At 41.3% G+C, this 14741-nt stretch overlaps 2 protein-coding genes and 1 long non-coding RNA gene across 5 annotated transcripts in view; 2 read left to right on the top strand and 1 right to left on the bottom strand.

Annotated features, from left to right (window-relative positions):
• The window catches only part of LOC131137615 (cyclin-dependent kinase 17-like), a 30363-nt gene extending 20358 nt beyond the window's left edge, over positions 1 to 10005 (bottom strand). Inside the window, exons 1-3 of one of the 3 annotated variants that reach the window (XM_058085764.1) lie at positions 9696 to 10005; positions 6359 to 6519; positions 3367 to 3531 (exon numbers count right to left, since the gene is read on the bottom strand). In XM_058085764.1, coding sequence (XP_057941747.1) covers positions 3367 to 3531; positions 6359 to 6488 — 295 coding nt within the window. In that variant the 5' untranslated portion in view covers positions 6489 to 6519; positions 9696 to 10005. The remainder of the gene's footprint in view (positions 1 to 3366; positions 3532 to 6358; positions 6520 to 9695) is intronic. The other 2 variants (XM_058085765.1, XM_058085768.1) reach the window with 2 other exon arrangements.
• Positions 767 to 6799, top strand: LOC131137618 (uncharacterized). Its single transcript, XR_009131948.1, has 3 exons — positions 767 to 844; positions 3371 to 3601; positions 6377 to 6799. It is a non-coding gene; the product is annotated as an uncharacterized LOC131137618 (long non-coding RNA).
• Positions 9410 to 13891, top strand: LOC131137616 (transmembrane prolyl 4-hydroxylase-like). Its single transcript, XM_058085769.1, has 9 exons — positions 9410 to 10934; positions 11013 to 11094; positions 11431 to 11627; positions 11699 to 11789; positions 11868 to 12027; positions 12105 to 12290; positions 12398 to 12488; positions 12689 to 12812; positions 12955 to 13891. The coding sequence occupies exons 1-9, from the start codon at positions 10566 to 10568 to the stop codon at positions 13167 to 13169; spliced, it is 1515 nt and encodes a 504-aa protein (XP_057941752.1). The 5' UTR covers positions 9410 to 10565; the 3' UTR covers positions 13170 to 13891.
• Positions 13892 to 14741: the final 850 nt, after the last annotated feature.

Raw genomic sequence — 14741 nt, forward strand, 5'->3', positions numbered from 1 at the left:
CATATAGACAAACAACCATTCACACTCACATTCATACCTATGGACAATTTGGAGTCGCCAATTAACCTAGCATGTTTTTGGAATGTGGGAGGAAACCTGAGTAAACCCACGCATGCACGGGGAGAGATGACCGAGGGTGGAATTGAACCCTGGTCTCATAGCTGTGAGGTCTGCGCGCTAACCACTCGACCGCCGTGACGCCCCTTCACAGAGCATAAGATGCTCTCTAATACAATGCAGTCATAGAAAGAGCATTAAAATGTAGCAAATAGTGAAATATGGTAAATAAGGTATTACCTTGTATATTACTTTGTATTACCTTGATTTCTATTACATTGATTTTGTACTCTCTCTTCTATAAACCTGGAATTTCCCTTTGTGGGACTAATAAAGGCAACGGTTTAACCAAGTTATGACATAGCAATAATAGTATGAGTCAAAGGTGATCGGCTATGAAAGGTATTTATCGACGTTCTATTAAAAAAAACGTCCGATACGGATTGGTGGCCGATCAATTGAAGCACCCCTCATTTTAACCCAAGAAAATTGTGCAGCTGAAAAAGAGTTTTGGCATATTTTAGCAATGTCACGATTGGGCTCAGCTCTTAGTTTTCCTCTTTTCCTCTGTTCCTAGTTCCATGCCCTTATTTTGTAATCACTTCCTGTGTTGCTCTGTTCTGTTTTCCGTTGCTTTCCATCATCTCCCACACCTGTTTCCCATTTTCTGTGATGTTTATTTACTTCAGGTGCACGCTCCTTTAGTTGGTGGGATCATTCTGTCACGTTTGGGCATGGTCGTGTGGGGTATCGACCCCAGGATCCAGCAATGAGGACCCAATTGCAGGTAAAAATGTATTTACTCACGAGCAAGTCCAACATAAAAACGACAATGACCCGACAACTAAAGGAGATTGGAGAAGAAAAGTGAGATTGCGTCATCATGTTGCGTCATTCTGGTTACTGAATGGCAGACAGTCTGCAAGACCAAAGGGCCGACATATACTTAAGTACGCACGCACACATCTTATCAGTGTATTAATAATGGAGTAGCATTAGTTCTGGCTACTGCATCAAACTCGGTTCTTGTAATGGCTTCTCTGGCCCAAGACTCACCCAACAATCTAACATTTCTTCTACATAAACTTTTTACTGATTATTTATTCACACCATAACTTTGACATGTTGACACTGACAACAGTGAGGATGTCGTACACACTGTATGATCCATTATAACATGCGGATAGAGAGAAAAAAAAAGTGATTATGTGAGCTATTAGTATGTGTTTGTGTATTTTGGATTAAGGTCATTACAGTTTAATCTCTCAACATTAATAGTAAACACTGCAAGGCCAAGTGTAGCCACTGGATGTTGTTTTAATCTCACAAAAATAAGAAACAATAGTGAGGAAAACAGTTCCCTTGCAGTGGAATGTTCACCGAAAGCCAAGCTACTGTGTAAGGGGCCAAACTACAAAGAAAGAAATTAATTGAGCATTAATTCCCATCCCAAAAGGTATGTGTTATTTATTATTTATTGGTCATGCACTTGTATCAGTCTGTGTTGGTGACTCGGTGATTTGCAGTAATGCATAATGCATAAAAGTAAGTTGACTCAAACCACAAAAAAGTGTTGACTGTATAAAAACTCAACTGACGTTTGTAAGTAAAGTTCACATTTCCTAAGTATATCGACTTTATTTGCAAAATTAATTTTGTACACACAATGCTTATTTTTGCTTGAGCTACAAGATAAAATGATGCAAAAAGTTGCTTTACTATTTCTTAGTATATATTTTTGTCACAATGAGCTACTTGTATCGATGTTGTCCGTGTTTGTCAGTCTGTCAAATATAAGATATACATTTCAAAGCACAAAAATGTAAACAAGGTAAAGTTAATAATACAGCTGTAAAACAACAGTAAACTAACAATAAAATATAGCTTTCCATCGTAAAGAGTTTTTGGCATGTAATCTGACTTTAGAGGACACTTTTTGGTTGATGTACTCCAACTCCAAGACGTAGATAAGGCCCATCAGTAGTACAAGTATGTACCACATCAGTGATCCAGCCTCAATGGCTACTGCAGTTTTTTTGGGGATATTATCTTTGGCTTTGCTGACCACAAAGATGCTGATGACGCATGGGAAGGTTGTGTCATTGTCGTCATCAAAAACCTGTAAAATAAACCACAAAGATTCTAGTAGGCATTTTTGTGATGGAAATGTATTACACTTTTGAACGCATATTGTTTTGAGAAGTCAAACTCTTTATATAACTGTCCCAAGCAACTAGCAACATTCAAAAACAGTGGTTAGGTAAGCTATTAAGTAACGTCTGGCCACCCAGCCCGCCGTCATGAACGTCTTCTCCGATTTTGGAACATGTAGAAAAAAAGTGTTAGCATTCTGAATCGCACGTCAAGCTAGGCTAATTGATCAAAATGCTGTCAGATGGACCGACATAGTGACGTTGCTGTATCGTAATTCATCTTGTATTTACAGCTAAAACCCCTTGCTAACTGCTTTGTCTGTTAGCTAGCTAACACAGTAACACCACGGGGGTGTTCAATGCCGCTAACGTCCACGTGCTACGTGCTAGCTAAAACCGTGTGTCCTAGCTAATGATTTTTTAGCTAACAGCTAAAAGTTTTGTATCAGGGAAAATACATCCGTTAGTTTTTATTAAGTATTTTAAAACAACTTATTGGTAATTAAAAATTACATAAGTAAAAAAACAATTTGGTTATCTACAACAAAATAATACCCTAAAACTGTACTAATTCACCAATTATATCACTAAATTCTTACCTTAAAGTCCCGCTTTTCCAAATTTGGCCTTCTGTAGGTGCTCATCTGTTTGAATTGCAGGCAGGAATTACCCACAATTCACCACATCGGACGGAGGTCGAGCAAAAGTGTTTTATGGGCGTCAATATGAGAGGATTTGTTTAGCCACTTCCAAAAAATCTAAATGACTTGTGCCTTGAACAAAGGTAGATGAATTCAAAACATGGTATATTCATGTCAAGAGACAAACTTGACTATTTATTGTTCTTATCACTAGGGTTGGGCATCGAGCATCGAGCATCGAGCATCGAGCATCGAGCATCGAGCATCGAGCATCGAGCGTAACCGGTTCCGACCTTCCGATTCTCCCGGAACCGGCAAAACATCGTTTGTGTTCATCCATTTCACCCACGGAGCTCATAGTATTAGAAAAAAAATAACAATCCAAGAACTTCGAATCGGAATCGAGAATCGAAACGAGGAATGGGAATCGAACCCGGAATCGCTCAAATTCAAACGATGCCCAACCCTCAATTAAATATTCTTAGATTGACTATTTTCAGTGTGTTTGTGTGTACCGAGGGATCCAGTCCTGTGCAGGCTCAGGTAGGCTCGGTCCCTTTCCAGCCCCCCACCCAGCTCTCTGCGCAGGGCGGTGCGGCCCAGATGACCGGCGTACTGACGCAGGAAAGAGGGAGCGCTGTGGGACGCAGGAGGATGCATGTTGCACACCACCATCGGTTCTGAGGCACACGGTTGCAGGAGGAGCAGCGAGGACAGTTAAGAAAAGGAAAGAAGAGAAAACAAGGTAAGGTAAGAAAAAACCAAGAAAAGCAAACGGATGAGTTAAGGAACAGGAGCACCAAAATGAAGACAGACATTGGAGGAGGTGAAAACATGAGAAAGATAAAAGACGATAAAAGCGTGCGGATGTGCAATGCTGCTGTAATACCATAGAAAGAAGGAAAGAACAGAAAAAATCCAAATGAAAAATTAACAGAACTAAACACATGGTGGTAGAACTAAAAGATTTATGAAAAAGGAGGGGCGGGTTGAGAATATCTATTGTTAGTCTGCAGCACATGGAGATATAAAACTAAAAATGAACTACAAAACCTAACCACTCATTCTCATCATTATGTATAAACAATAACAATCCCTCATTTCCAGTTACAGTACATTTCCTGTGTTTCCCTGAAATCCACACAATTCTCTCACGGACCAGCATTTGATTAGCACTTTGAGTGAGGATGAGGATGTTTCACCGCTCTTTTAGCCTGATGAAGTGAAACAAGGACGCAAGCGGGTGAGAGGGAAAAAAAATGCTAAGTAAAAGATGTTAAAGTTTAATGAACATCATCCCCGTACGTCACTTCCTCTAACTGCCTCTCTTGCCAGGGCACGTTTCGCTCTCTGGGAAAAAAAATAAAAAATAACACCACGAACAGAATGTAAAAAAAATATGAGATTTATGCTGGGTGGTAGGAGGCGGTTTCTCTCCTTTCATACATTCTCAGTAACTATTACATATTCACACATATGTGCACATTTATGCACATATACATACATGTATACCTGCACGCATACATAAGTACTTCCCCACAGACTTACTATTACCACTAATATGTTTCATTTCACTAATATCACCGACATTCCCTCAAAAACACACATTTCCAAATGGCATGATGCAGTCATTCAAACTGCCCAAAAGATGGCGATCACCACATCTCAAGATGTCTTATGTTTACTCTTAGCTTAGAAGAGCACAATATGAGCGACTTACAGCATCACGGTGAAGAATAGAACCATTCGATTAAGTCAAGTCAAGTCGAGTGAGGCAGAGGAGGATGAAGAATAAATGTACTTCCTTCCAACCTGCCCCCAAAGTCATCTCAGGGAATACTATATGTATGTGGAAAAACTAAATAAAAATAAAAAATAAAAACTAAATAAAAGTTGAATAGGCGGCGATGAGGATGATGGAAGGTTAACATGAGTGCAGTGAATGGAAAAAGCAGGAAAAAGGCAGGATCTCACTCTACAAGGCATGACGACATTTGCATGCACAATCACAAAAGGGATTGTAAAACAGTCTCGTATCAGTAGACCTGTCACGGTAATTAATAAAGCAATTCATCGCATAATAAAAGCAAACTCAATCATTTTGCCGGCCTCTATAAAGTGTGCATGAATGCACGATTGTTTTCCAACTCTATCTACCAAATAGGATAGATTACAAGATGGTTGACTTTCGTGTGTATGTGCATTTTGCCAATTTACCACTGAGCAGGCTGCGCTTCACCTGCGCCAGGAATAGACCAGGTCGTAGCTGGCGAGCTTCTACGCCACCTTTGGTGCGTTGTTTTGTTATAAAATTGTAACTGCGCCAAGCTGAAAACGTGGACACCACATATGATGCGCCGCCACAGTGGTGCGCCGGACAAAATTACCACGGCGTGGGGTGCGCCACCCTGCACCACAAAATCAGTGTTTTGAAAACAAGTCGTCAGTATTATAATAATTACAAGAGAGCAAAAAAATTATACTTTTAAAAAGTAGGTTAGCATGGGTTTGATTGACTTCTAGCTTGACCGTGATCTAGCTAGCTAACGTCAGAGAGGCAGTACAAATAGTTAACAGGAAATTAACATGCTGGCATATATAGCCTCCGCATGTGGCAAGCTGTCATCAGTGGATACGTATTTTACGGATTATTTTTAATTATCACGATAGTAAGGAGCCCAGTGTACAGTGGTGCGCTGGACAAAATTACCACAGCGTTCGGTGCGCCACAAGCTGTCATCAGTGCATACGTATTTTACGAACTATTTTTAATTATCACAATAGTAAGGAAAACAGTTAAAACAGTCTTACGACTTGAGCAAGTGCCGACACTTTATTCCACCCACGGCCCGCCTCCGGGCATGCCCACTTTGCTTTGATTGGTCACAATGCTTCCTAACTATGACCCATATAAGGAAGCACCCTCTGTGACATCACAAAGGGGCGGTTTTACCACGCCTTTTTGAAACAGAGCGTTTTGAGCCATCCCAAACTTCTTTCACGGCTCGCTTCCAAATTTGCAAACCTTATTATCTGAAACTTTGGCATAGTTTAACACAAGAATACAACATTGTAACTATATTTAGAATGAATTTAGAATTCAGAAAAGTGGAAAAAGCATAACAGGTCCCTTTTTAACAGTAATATCGTTAATCAGCAAGAATTTATCAAAATTGTTTAAAATGTGTTATCATAACAGGCCTATGCATCACTTACATGTCATTTAAATCAATGACAGGACAGCACATAGCTGGTGTCTTGCTGTAATGAACACTTTGGAACTAGCAACCGTTATAGGGACCTGTTCCCATCAAGTACAGTTAGTCGGAATGACAGCGACCAACGTGACCACGCAATCAATGCTCTTTAAATACGAACGTCGCATTCATGAGTCACTTTGCATTGACCTTCTATGGTGAAGTGAAGGGGGTGAACATTTTTGTCCGTACGCACATTTCAATTTCAATTTTCTCCATGCGTTGGAGGTGTCGGGGTCGCAAGTCTCACCATTATCTCTTACGGTAGGTGGCTCATCCAAAGCCATCTGCTCCGCCAGTTCAGACAGGGAATCATCAACGGGCCGAGCGCTGCGTAACGACATGGACAGCCTCCGTTTGATTATCTTCATGCGGTCCATCTTCTCAGACACGACACCAGGACCCAGAGGCCTGAAAGAGGGGAGACGGTCATCAGCATTATTCGCATCTTCATATTCAGTCATATCCGAACGCCGCCATTCGTCTGCATTGTGGAGCGAATGTACTGCAGTGCAGCCTCTGCGCATTTTCGACAGTCCTTTTGGGCTGCAAATGATTGTGTTTGCTCGTTCGGCATGCGTTCTCATTGTTATGTATCCCATGTGCAAACCTTGCAGAATGAAAGCCAAGAGAGGAAAGCCCCAACAAAATAAAAGACAGCAGTCATCCAAATGAGCCAAATGACTGACACTTGTACCTTGACTGACTGTTCATCATCAATTACAGGATATTTATACAACTGTACACATTTGGAAAGTATGTAAGAAGTAGAAATGGGGGAGTAAGTAGAATGATGGTAAAGGTAGATACACGTCTGACGTCACCGGTAGCTTTGACTCGAGGGAACTGCAGAGGTTCAAGTGCTCGTATATGTTTTTTGTGTCTTGTTTCCCCTACAGTCTGCATTACTAGCCCGGAGGTAGAGGCCACTACTGCAGATTATTTCAGTATTCCATGCACTTCCTGCTTCTTCTATCTCACCCGTAAGTGCTCAGCAGCTGACTCACACACACACACACACACACACACACACACTCGATGAAATGCACAAATACATGCACCCATCGCCATTCTTTTTGTGTCCAACCTTGCAGGCTCGAACAAAAGCTATTCATCCTTTCAGTTCTCTCAGTCTTTCAGGCTTATGACAGACACCCAGCAGTGTAAGGGAATTCAAACCCTGTGATCCGCAATCACGACAACTGCTTTTCTTTTCCCCGCAAAAAAGAAACTCTCTGCGAATATACACACAAACAGCCATTTTAGCCAAAGTGGATGTTTTTGCCACCTCACACAGATGAAGTATCTTAGGACAAGGTGAATAGTGGCGTAAATACATTTCTGGGGATCACAATAGATGAAAATATGAGCTGGAAACCTCATATTACAAATATACAACATAAGGTGGCCAGAAATATTTCAGTATTGAACAAAGCTAAACTTGTTCTCAATCAGAAATCACTCCACACTATTTATTGCTCTCTGGTTCTACCATATCTTACTTATTGTGTGGAAATATGGGCTAATAAAAATATAAAAGCAATCTTCACTCGCTTAAATGTACTGCAAAAAAGGTCAGTAAGGATAATTCATAATGCCGCCTACAGAGAACATACTAACTCCTTATTTCTAAAATCATAAATACTTCAACTTCCTGGTATAGTTAATTTTCAAACAGCTAAAATAATACATAAGGCTAAAAACAACCAATTACCTAAAAATGTCATGCAATACTTCTCTACAAGAGAGGAGAAATATGATCTCAGGGAAGAAGTACATTTAAATAAAACACTTATATGCTAGGACTACGTTATGCTAGCCATAGCATTTCAGTATGTGGAATCAAACTATGGAATGGATTGAGTAAGGAAATCAAACAATGCACAACGATGAGCCAATTCAAGAAACAATACAAGCAGTTGATGTTTGCTAAATACAAGGATGAAGATGAAGAGACAAAAAATAAGAAATTAAAAAAAATTTAAAAAACTAAAAAAAATTTTTACAAAAATGTATAAAATAAATTTATAAATTATTAAATAAAATAAATTTGCTAAATACAAGGATGAAGAGTCTTGAACCAGTCATGATGTGCTATATATATCACTATATTGACACTTACTATGGTACACATTATGGCATTGGATGCTCATATCACCTCGTACTTCGGTACGAGGTACATTATTTAAAAAAAAAACAAAAAAAAACTTAAACTGTATTATGGAAAGCAGGAAGTGAACAAATGTAACAGTTACTGATTGTAAAAGTACCACATGGAGGGGTAGGATTTAATAAGCTTTGCTTCTTCCTACTTCCTTTTGGACATGTGGAACTGGGAACTGATTATGTGATGCACTCAATTGGAATCTGATGCATGGAGGATGAGATGATGACTCCAGATGATGAAGTCTGCTCGAGCACTGTGCTTGTAACCTAAACAATGCGCTGCCTAAATGGAGCTATAAAACAGAGACGGGAAAAGGTTTCGTTGGTTCATTGACCGAAAGGTGAAACAAAACCCTTATCAGCTTTGCTCTGTATTGTTTAGCCGTCTCTGTTAATGGCCCGTGAGCAAATGTGCAGGTGATGTTAGGCGAAGTGGCACAACCCTGAGGAGGGCAGTGGACGAACGAGGTCTGATTTATTCAGGTCCACCATTTAGGTTGCTAGGTTACGGGACCGGACTAAAACCGCAGGTGAAAATAAAAGACGAACAGCATCGCCATAACATCATTCATGATATATAAGTGGTAAAGTCCGAATCTGGTGGTGCATGAGTGCTGCCGGCACTGAGGAGCTGTGGTTCACTGAAAGTGGTTAAACTACGCCCACTTCCGTTTTATGCCCCGCACCATTCCAAGAACCAATACAGATGAAATATGATTTAAAAAAATGATACATAGCGGTGTACTCGTGCATACCGACTTTTCAGTCACTTCCAAAAGGGCAATGCATTGAAGGAAGCACCACAGCTTGATATCTATCTAAATAATTAAACCACTGAAGAGACTGCCCACTGAGAATGTGAATGTTTTTTTTTCCCATCAGTTCTGCATATGAAAAGGGCCTCCATTGTCACGTCAGTGAAAAATTATACGACAACATCCATAGAAAGTCGACGTGATTGCAGCAGGAAGTGAAAAACAAAACAATGTATTTTTCCCACTTTCTTGTCTGACGAGTCAACCAACCAAGCTTGGTTTCTCACCACCACCCAGGCCCTGTTCTTCCGTCTGCCTCCTTTCTCCCCCTGCTTTCCTGACGCCACTGACCGGGAGAAGGTGAAGCAAGCAGGGCAGGGAAAAGTTACGCAGCGGGGAGAGGATTCAATGAACTGGGACTCTTTGCTGCACTAAGTGTAGGTTTAGATGCTGAACGGCGTTCAAACTACTTATTGGAACTTAATCGGTATCATGATAATGTATTGATTCTCCTAGAGTTCGACATTGGTGGATCGTGTGCGTTAAAAGCAAACCAGCAATGACAGTGATTCAGGCAGCGATCGATACTATGTACTACCCATGTATAACAGGATAAATACGCAAAGTGGAAGCTGTACCTTACAGGCAAATTCAGCATTAACTAACCTGGTCGTTCCTCTGCTGCAGGAGACTATTGTTCCACTCGTGTATGGTAATCCACTGCGACAAGTTCTCCCAACTACTATGCAGCAAAACGCTCCACAGACGCCATGGGCCGTCAGAGAAGTCTTGTCCCCGGGTGTCTTACGCCACGTCCCGTCGCCTGAGAGCGCATATGGGCGGCCTGCGATGGCGCATAATTGGTCCTCCTCACTTTGGGCTTAGAGGCAACGTCGTCCCGGCCGGTGATGATCAGCCATATCGCTGCTGTGCTGTGTGAGTCTCTCCCAAAGTGGAGGTGGCGGTGTTATCCCGGAAAACACCGCAAGGGGTTGTCTGCGTGCGTGGGTGCGTGAGCCTGTGTGTGTGACCACACACTCCGCTTCAACCCTATTATGTTGAATAGGGGATAATATACTATTATTTAGGAGAGTGGGGTTGTCTTGTGTGAAATTATTTATTTCTTTTACTTTTCTTTTAAATAACATGAATTATCTGTCATGAATAAAAATGAGTGTCATTGAAACTGACGCAAGTTGAACTGCAATAGTATAATTTGGCCGCTAGAGGTCCCTCGTTGTTTTACTATGACCGGAAGTTAGCATAGAAGTTGTTGTCTATGTTGTCAGGGGCACCAAGCTAGCGCCCCGTTATGTTAGCTACTAACAGATTAGGGGATTTAGTTCAAAATCACATGTTTACCAACGCAATAAGACGTTTAATTAATTTTCATATCCTCGTTTTTTAATCTGACCGAAAAACTCTCTGCTTTTTAATTCGAAATAGTCTTCTGTTGGGTTAGCGATCCCGGCGAATGTTGTTAAGAAATACACATCGACACTGAAATAATTGAGATTCAACTAATCGAAACAAAACATGGAAACAATTCAGGACCGTCTACAGCAGCAGGAGGATTCGGGCGTCAGCGATGATTCACCCCCATTGCCTTTCAAGCCTCACCTCCGCAACACTCGATTGACCGCCCAGAGGAGCAGCGTCTGCTCTCGGGCATACTTCGTCGTGGTGATGGTGTTCTTTCACGTCTACATCCTGAATGTTATCGCTCTGTTGCTGTACGTGCACTACAATAATGGCCACAGCCACCCTGTCGGTGACGACCAGGCTTCCACTCCATCCGCCAGCGAGAGTGAAAGCCCATCTCTTCATCCATCGCCTCCTCCAAGAGAACCTGGAGTGGTGGAGCACAGCCATAGCTTCAGACTTCATCGCATTGAGGGAATCAGAGTAGGTGAAATACCACGAAAGACTACTGAATTTGGATAATTGTTTCACAAGTTGTTTCATATTTATTATGTCTTTTAGGTGGGACATGTTCAGCCAGTTTCGCTTGTGTCTGATAGAACTCATAAGATGAAGACCCTCAGCTTGAAGCCTCTGTTATTTGGTAAGTGCTTTGTGGTTATTTATATCAATATTATTCATCAGTCTGTGTTATAAATCTCTTATTCACCTCCATGCCCCGCTGGTTGGTGATGGAAGAGCTACTCATGAGATGGTCTGCAGAATGTTTGGCCAAGGGTTGCCTTAGCTACTCATGATTGGTGCACAGGAGTAATGAACCTGACAGTGGAGACGGAGTGTCAGCACTGAATAGAAGAAAGGATATTAATCTTCACTGACTTTCACGAGTGCCTCCAGATGATGATTTCTAATGTTATCGGCTACATAAACCACTGCTTGTCAGGACGCTACAATGTGTACCTCTATATTTCCTTGTCAGAGATCCCTGGCTTCCTGTCTGAGGAGGAGTGCCGAGTGGTGGTGCAGCTGGCTCAGCTGAAGGGTCTGATGGAAAGCCAGATGACAGCAGGGAGCCAGGATCAAGACGAGTTCAACCAGCCACTTTTTTCCCTGAGCACCGAAGAGGTCTTCAGTCTGTTGGATCTCAACCAAGATGGACTGCTGCAGAAACAGGAGGTGACAATTTAAATCAAATTACTCTTGCATGTCATTTAGATAATTATTTATTATTAATCGACATATTCCAGATTATGAGTCACTCACACTCGCAAGATGGGACTTGGTTGAGTCCGGACCACTTGCGTCAGATACTCACTGGTCTGAAAGTCTGCTCAACAGGTTTGGAGTAACGACATGTATTTGTAATATATGAAGTGATATTAAGAGTTGATGTAATGTATGTGCTGTACTTGACAGGCCTGAACCTGGAGGAGTTTAAGCGTGTTTACGATGTGTCCCAAAGCACAAAACAAGAACAAAGTGAGAAGCTTCGGAGTCTGTTCAAGCAGAGAAGCAAGCACACGTGGCTTCATCAAGGCCCGGAATCCCATCATGTGTTACAGACGCTAAGGAGCCGGTAACTCTACACACACACACATTTGATCTCACCTCTAAAAGTACTTACTTTCATTATTACTCTTACAATTTGCTCAGAGTAATCAGCCTTACTCGTCTCCCTACCGCTTTGGTGGAGACGAGCGAGCCGCTACAAGTATTTCGTTATGAGCTCGGCGACTTCAGCGATGCCCATCATGACAGCAGCTCAACCCGTGCAGAGGCCGCCTGCGCACACACTCGACTAGCCGGAAATGCGTCCATTTTCACAGAGGTTCCCTGCAGGTGTGTTTGTGTTACTGTTGTTATAATATAATAATAATAGAGGCTAATTGTACTGTCATGCAGCTAAGCTGCTGTTTGTTTACACTAAATGTGTCATTTTATCTTAGGTATCTTACTGTGTTACTCTACCTGAGCTCTGCAGAGGAGGGTGGCGAGACCACGTTTCCCGTGGCGGACAACCGTACCTATGACGAGCATGTGAGTATTGTTTTTTTACGACCAATACACCAATCATAAACAAACCCAGACACCAGGAAATAAAGACAGCTGACCCTGACCTAAATTCTGCTGATCACGTGGAGATAGTGCTGACACATGACAAGGAATCTGATATCTTAATTGGAACCATGTAGTGAAACAGATTACATACAAGGTGTTTACAGTTGCATGTGTTCTAGGCACTGATCCAAGATGGAGTTGATTTAGCAGACACCCGGGAGACGTGTGAGCGAGGGAACCTGAGGATAAAACCCACCGTGGGGACGGCACTCCTCTTTTACAACCATCTCTCTGATGGTCAAGGTATGAAGCAACTGTTTATCATTTAAGGAACATTTGTGCATTCATCTTAGCACTGGTTAAGATCATGCTTTCTTCAAATCTCTCTATGGAAGCCAATTGATGAAATTAAGGGAAATAACAGTGAATTCCTAACTGTTTTCAGGTTGGATGGGTGAGCTCGATGAGTATTCCCTGCATGGAGACTGCCCAGTCAAGCACGGCGTTAAGTGGGTCGCCCACTGCTGGGTGAATGTGGACCCAGACCACCAGCAGCAGGCCCGTTACCAGAGACTAGTTGCTGAAAGGTACCAAGCTAAATCAGGCACGGACGAACATGCCCAACCACTATCACACATTGACCTCCACCAGGACCTCTAACGAAGCCCTTGTAACTACTTCTTAATTCATGTTTACCACAATGTTACATACGATTATGTATACACTGAGGGCAAACAATTTGAACCATGTCTCTATCGCTTCAATCAATCTTCTATAGTTATATAAAAATTTAATACAATAGTGTTCCGGCATCACAATATGCCCTTTTTGTCAGTTTTACAAGGGACGATAACGATTATTATAAAGCTCAGGTGGCCCGATATCTTTATGTCGTTTTTAAAATCCATAAATATATTACCATAAATCGCAAGTTCAATTCCATATCAGATATTTAAGGAGAAATGAATTACATTGAGTTAGTGCAATCATGTATATCAGGTCACTTTACTGTAAGCGGCATCCGCCACATATGATATTATAGCTGTACAATTGAAGTCTATGTTATGGAGCCATTTTGCAACATTTATGAATATGTTATTTCAATAATGTTTGCCACAGGTACTGCACACTCAAGTCTGGATTTTGCTTTAAAAAGCTGCTGAGTACAATTTTCTGCCAGTCCTTCAAGAATGTCAGATTTATTTATACTTGTTATTTATTTATAGCTTTAATCATATGTAGTTGTCAGAATATTTATTTATTTATTTATTTATCACTGTTGCCCTGTTAAATTATTGGAATACATACGCATTGCTGTTGAACAGAAATATGTATTTGTATATCATTGTGTTCTATGAAATGAAGTTTATGAAACTGTTTAATCTGTCTTTGTTTTATTTTTAATACAGACCTGATCAAAATCTTAAGACCAGTTGAAAAATTGCTAAAATATGTATTTTGCACATTTGAACCTTAATGAGGTTTTAAGTAGAGCTACAAAACCTTCTGGAAACACAATATTCTAGCTCTACTTATAACCTCATCATCCAAATGTGCAGAATGTCAATTCGAGGTAATTTTACAGAGTGTCCACTAGATGTCAGCAGTAGCACATGAGCCTGTTTGGCAGGTTGTACGTGTGAAGCCATTAAACGACTTGCGACTCGAACGGATGGACCACTGGTACCTAGGCTTAATTCATTGGGGGGGAGGGAGGGAGGGGTCGGAATTGATGACGCTTGTCTGTACCACGTGACGGATTCGGGAAGTGGTTCAGAATCTGCCGCGATATAAACCCCTCAGGCTTAGATATTAAAATGTGGGGTTTTGTGGTGAGAGTGATCGTGTGGATCGATGGTTGGTGGATCGAGGGTTTGTTTAGTACGGTTGCGTTAGTTTGGAGTTAAGAGAGAGAAGATATGGATCACAGGAACAATATAAGGTTATACAATTTTTTTTGTAGTACATAATCATTTCCATGAAGATCCAGCCGCCTGTAATTCTAATCAAGGCCAGCAGGTGGTTTCGTGTGCACATAAAGCTCCAAGAAATGAAGCCCTTCTCGAACCAGTTGACTGAAATGGTTCATTGACCAGTCTCTAACCTAACCATCTCTAACCTAAATGTGCCATAAAAGCTTTAAAGGACGTTAATGTATGCGTTTTAAGCTTTGCGTCTTTACGACACTCAATGACGGTTGTGGGGACGAATCATGGTAGTTTTGTAATGACG

Source organism: Doryrhamphus excisus, chromosome 10 (genome assembly GCF_030265055.1).
Source record: "Doryrhamphus excisus isolate RoL2022-K1 chromosome 10, RoL_Dexc_1.0, whole genome shotgun sequence".
NCBI classification, from domain to species: domain Eukaryota; kingdom Metazoa; phylum Chordata; class Actinopteri; order Syngnathiformes; family Syngnathidae; genus Doryrhamphus; species Doryrhamphus excisus.

Coding starts and splice junctions, on each gene's coding strand:
- LOC131137616 (XM_058085769.1), top strand. CDS start 10,566: ATGGAAACAATTCAGGACCGTCTACAGCAGCAGGAGGATTCGGGCGTC. Junction 11,095..11,430: donor CTTGAAGCCTCTGTTATTTG/GTAAGTGCTTTG, acceptor TTTCCTTGTCAG/AGATCCCTGGCTTCCTGTCT. Junction 12,489..12,688: donor ACCGTACCTATGACGAGCAT/GTGAGTATTGTT, acceptor CATGTGTTCTAG/GCACTGATCCAAGATGGAGT.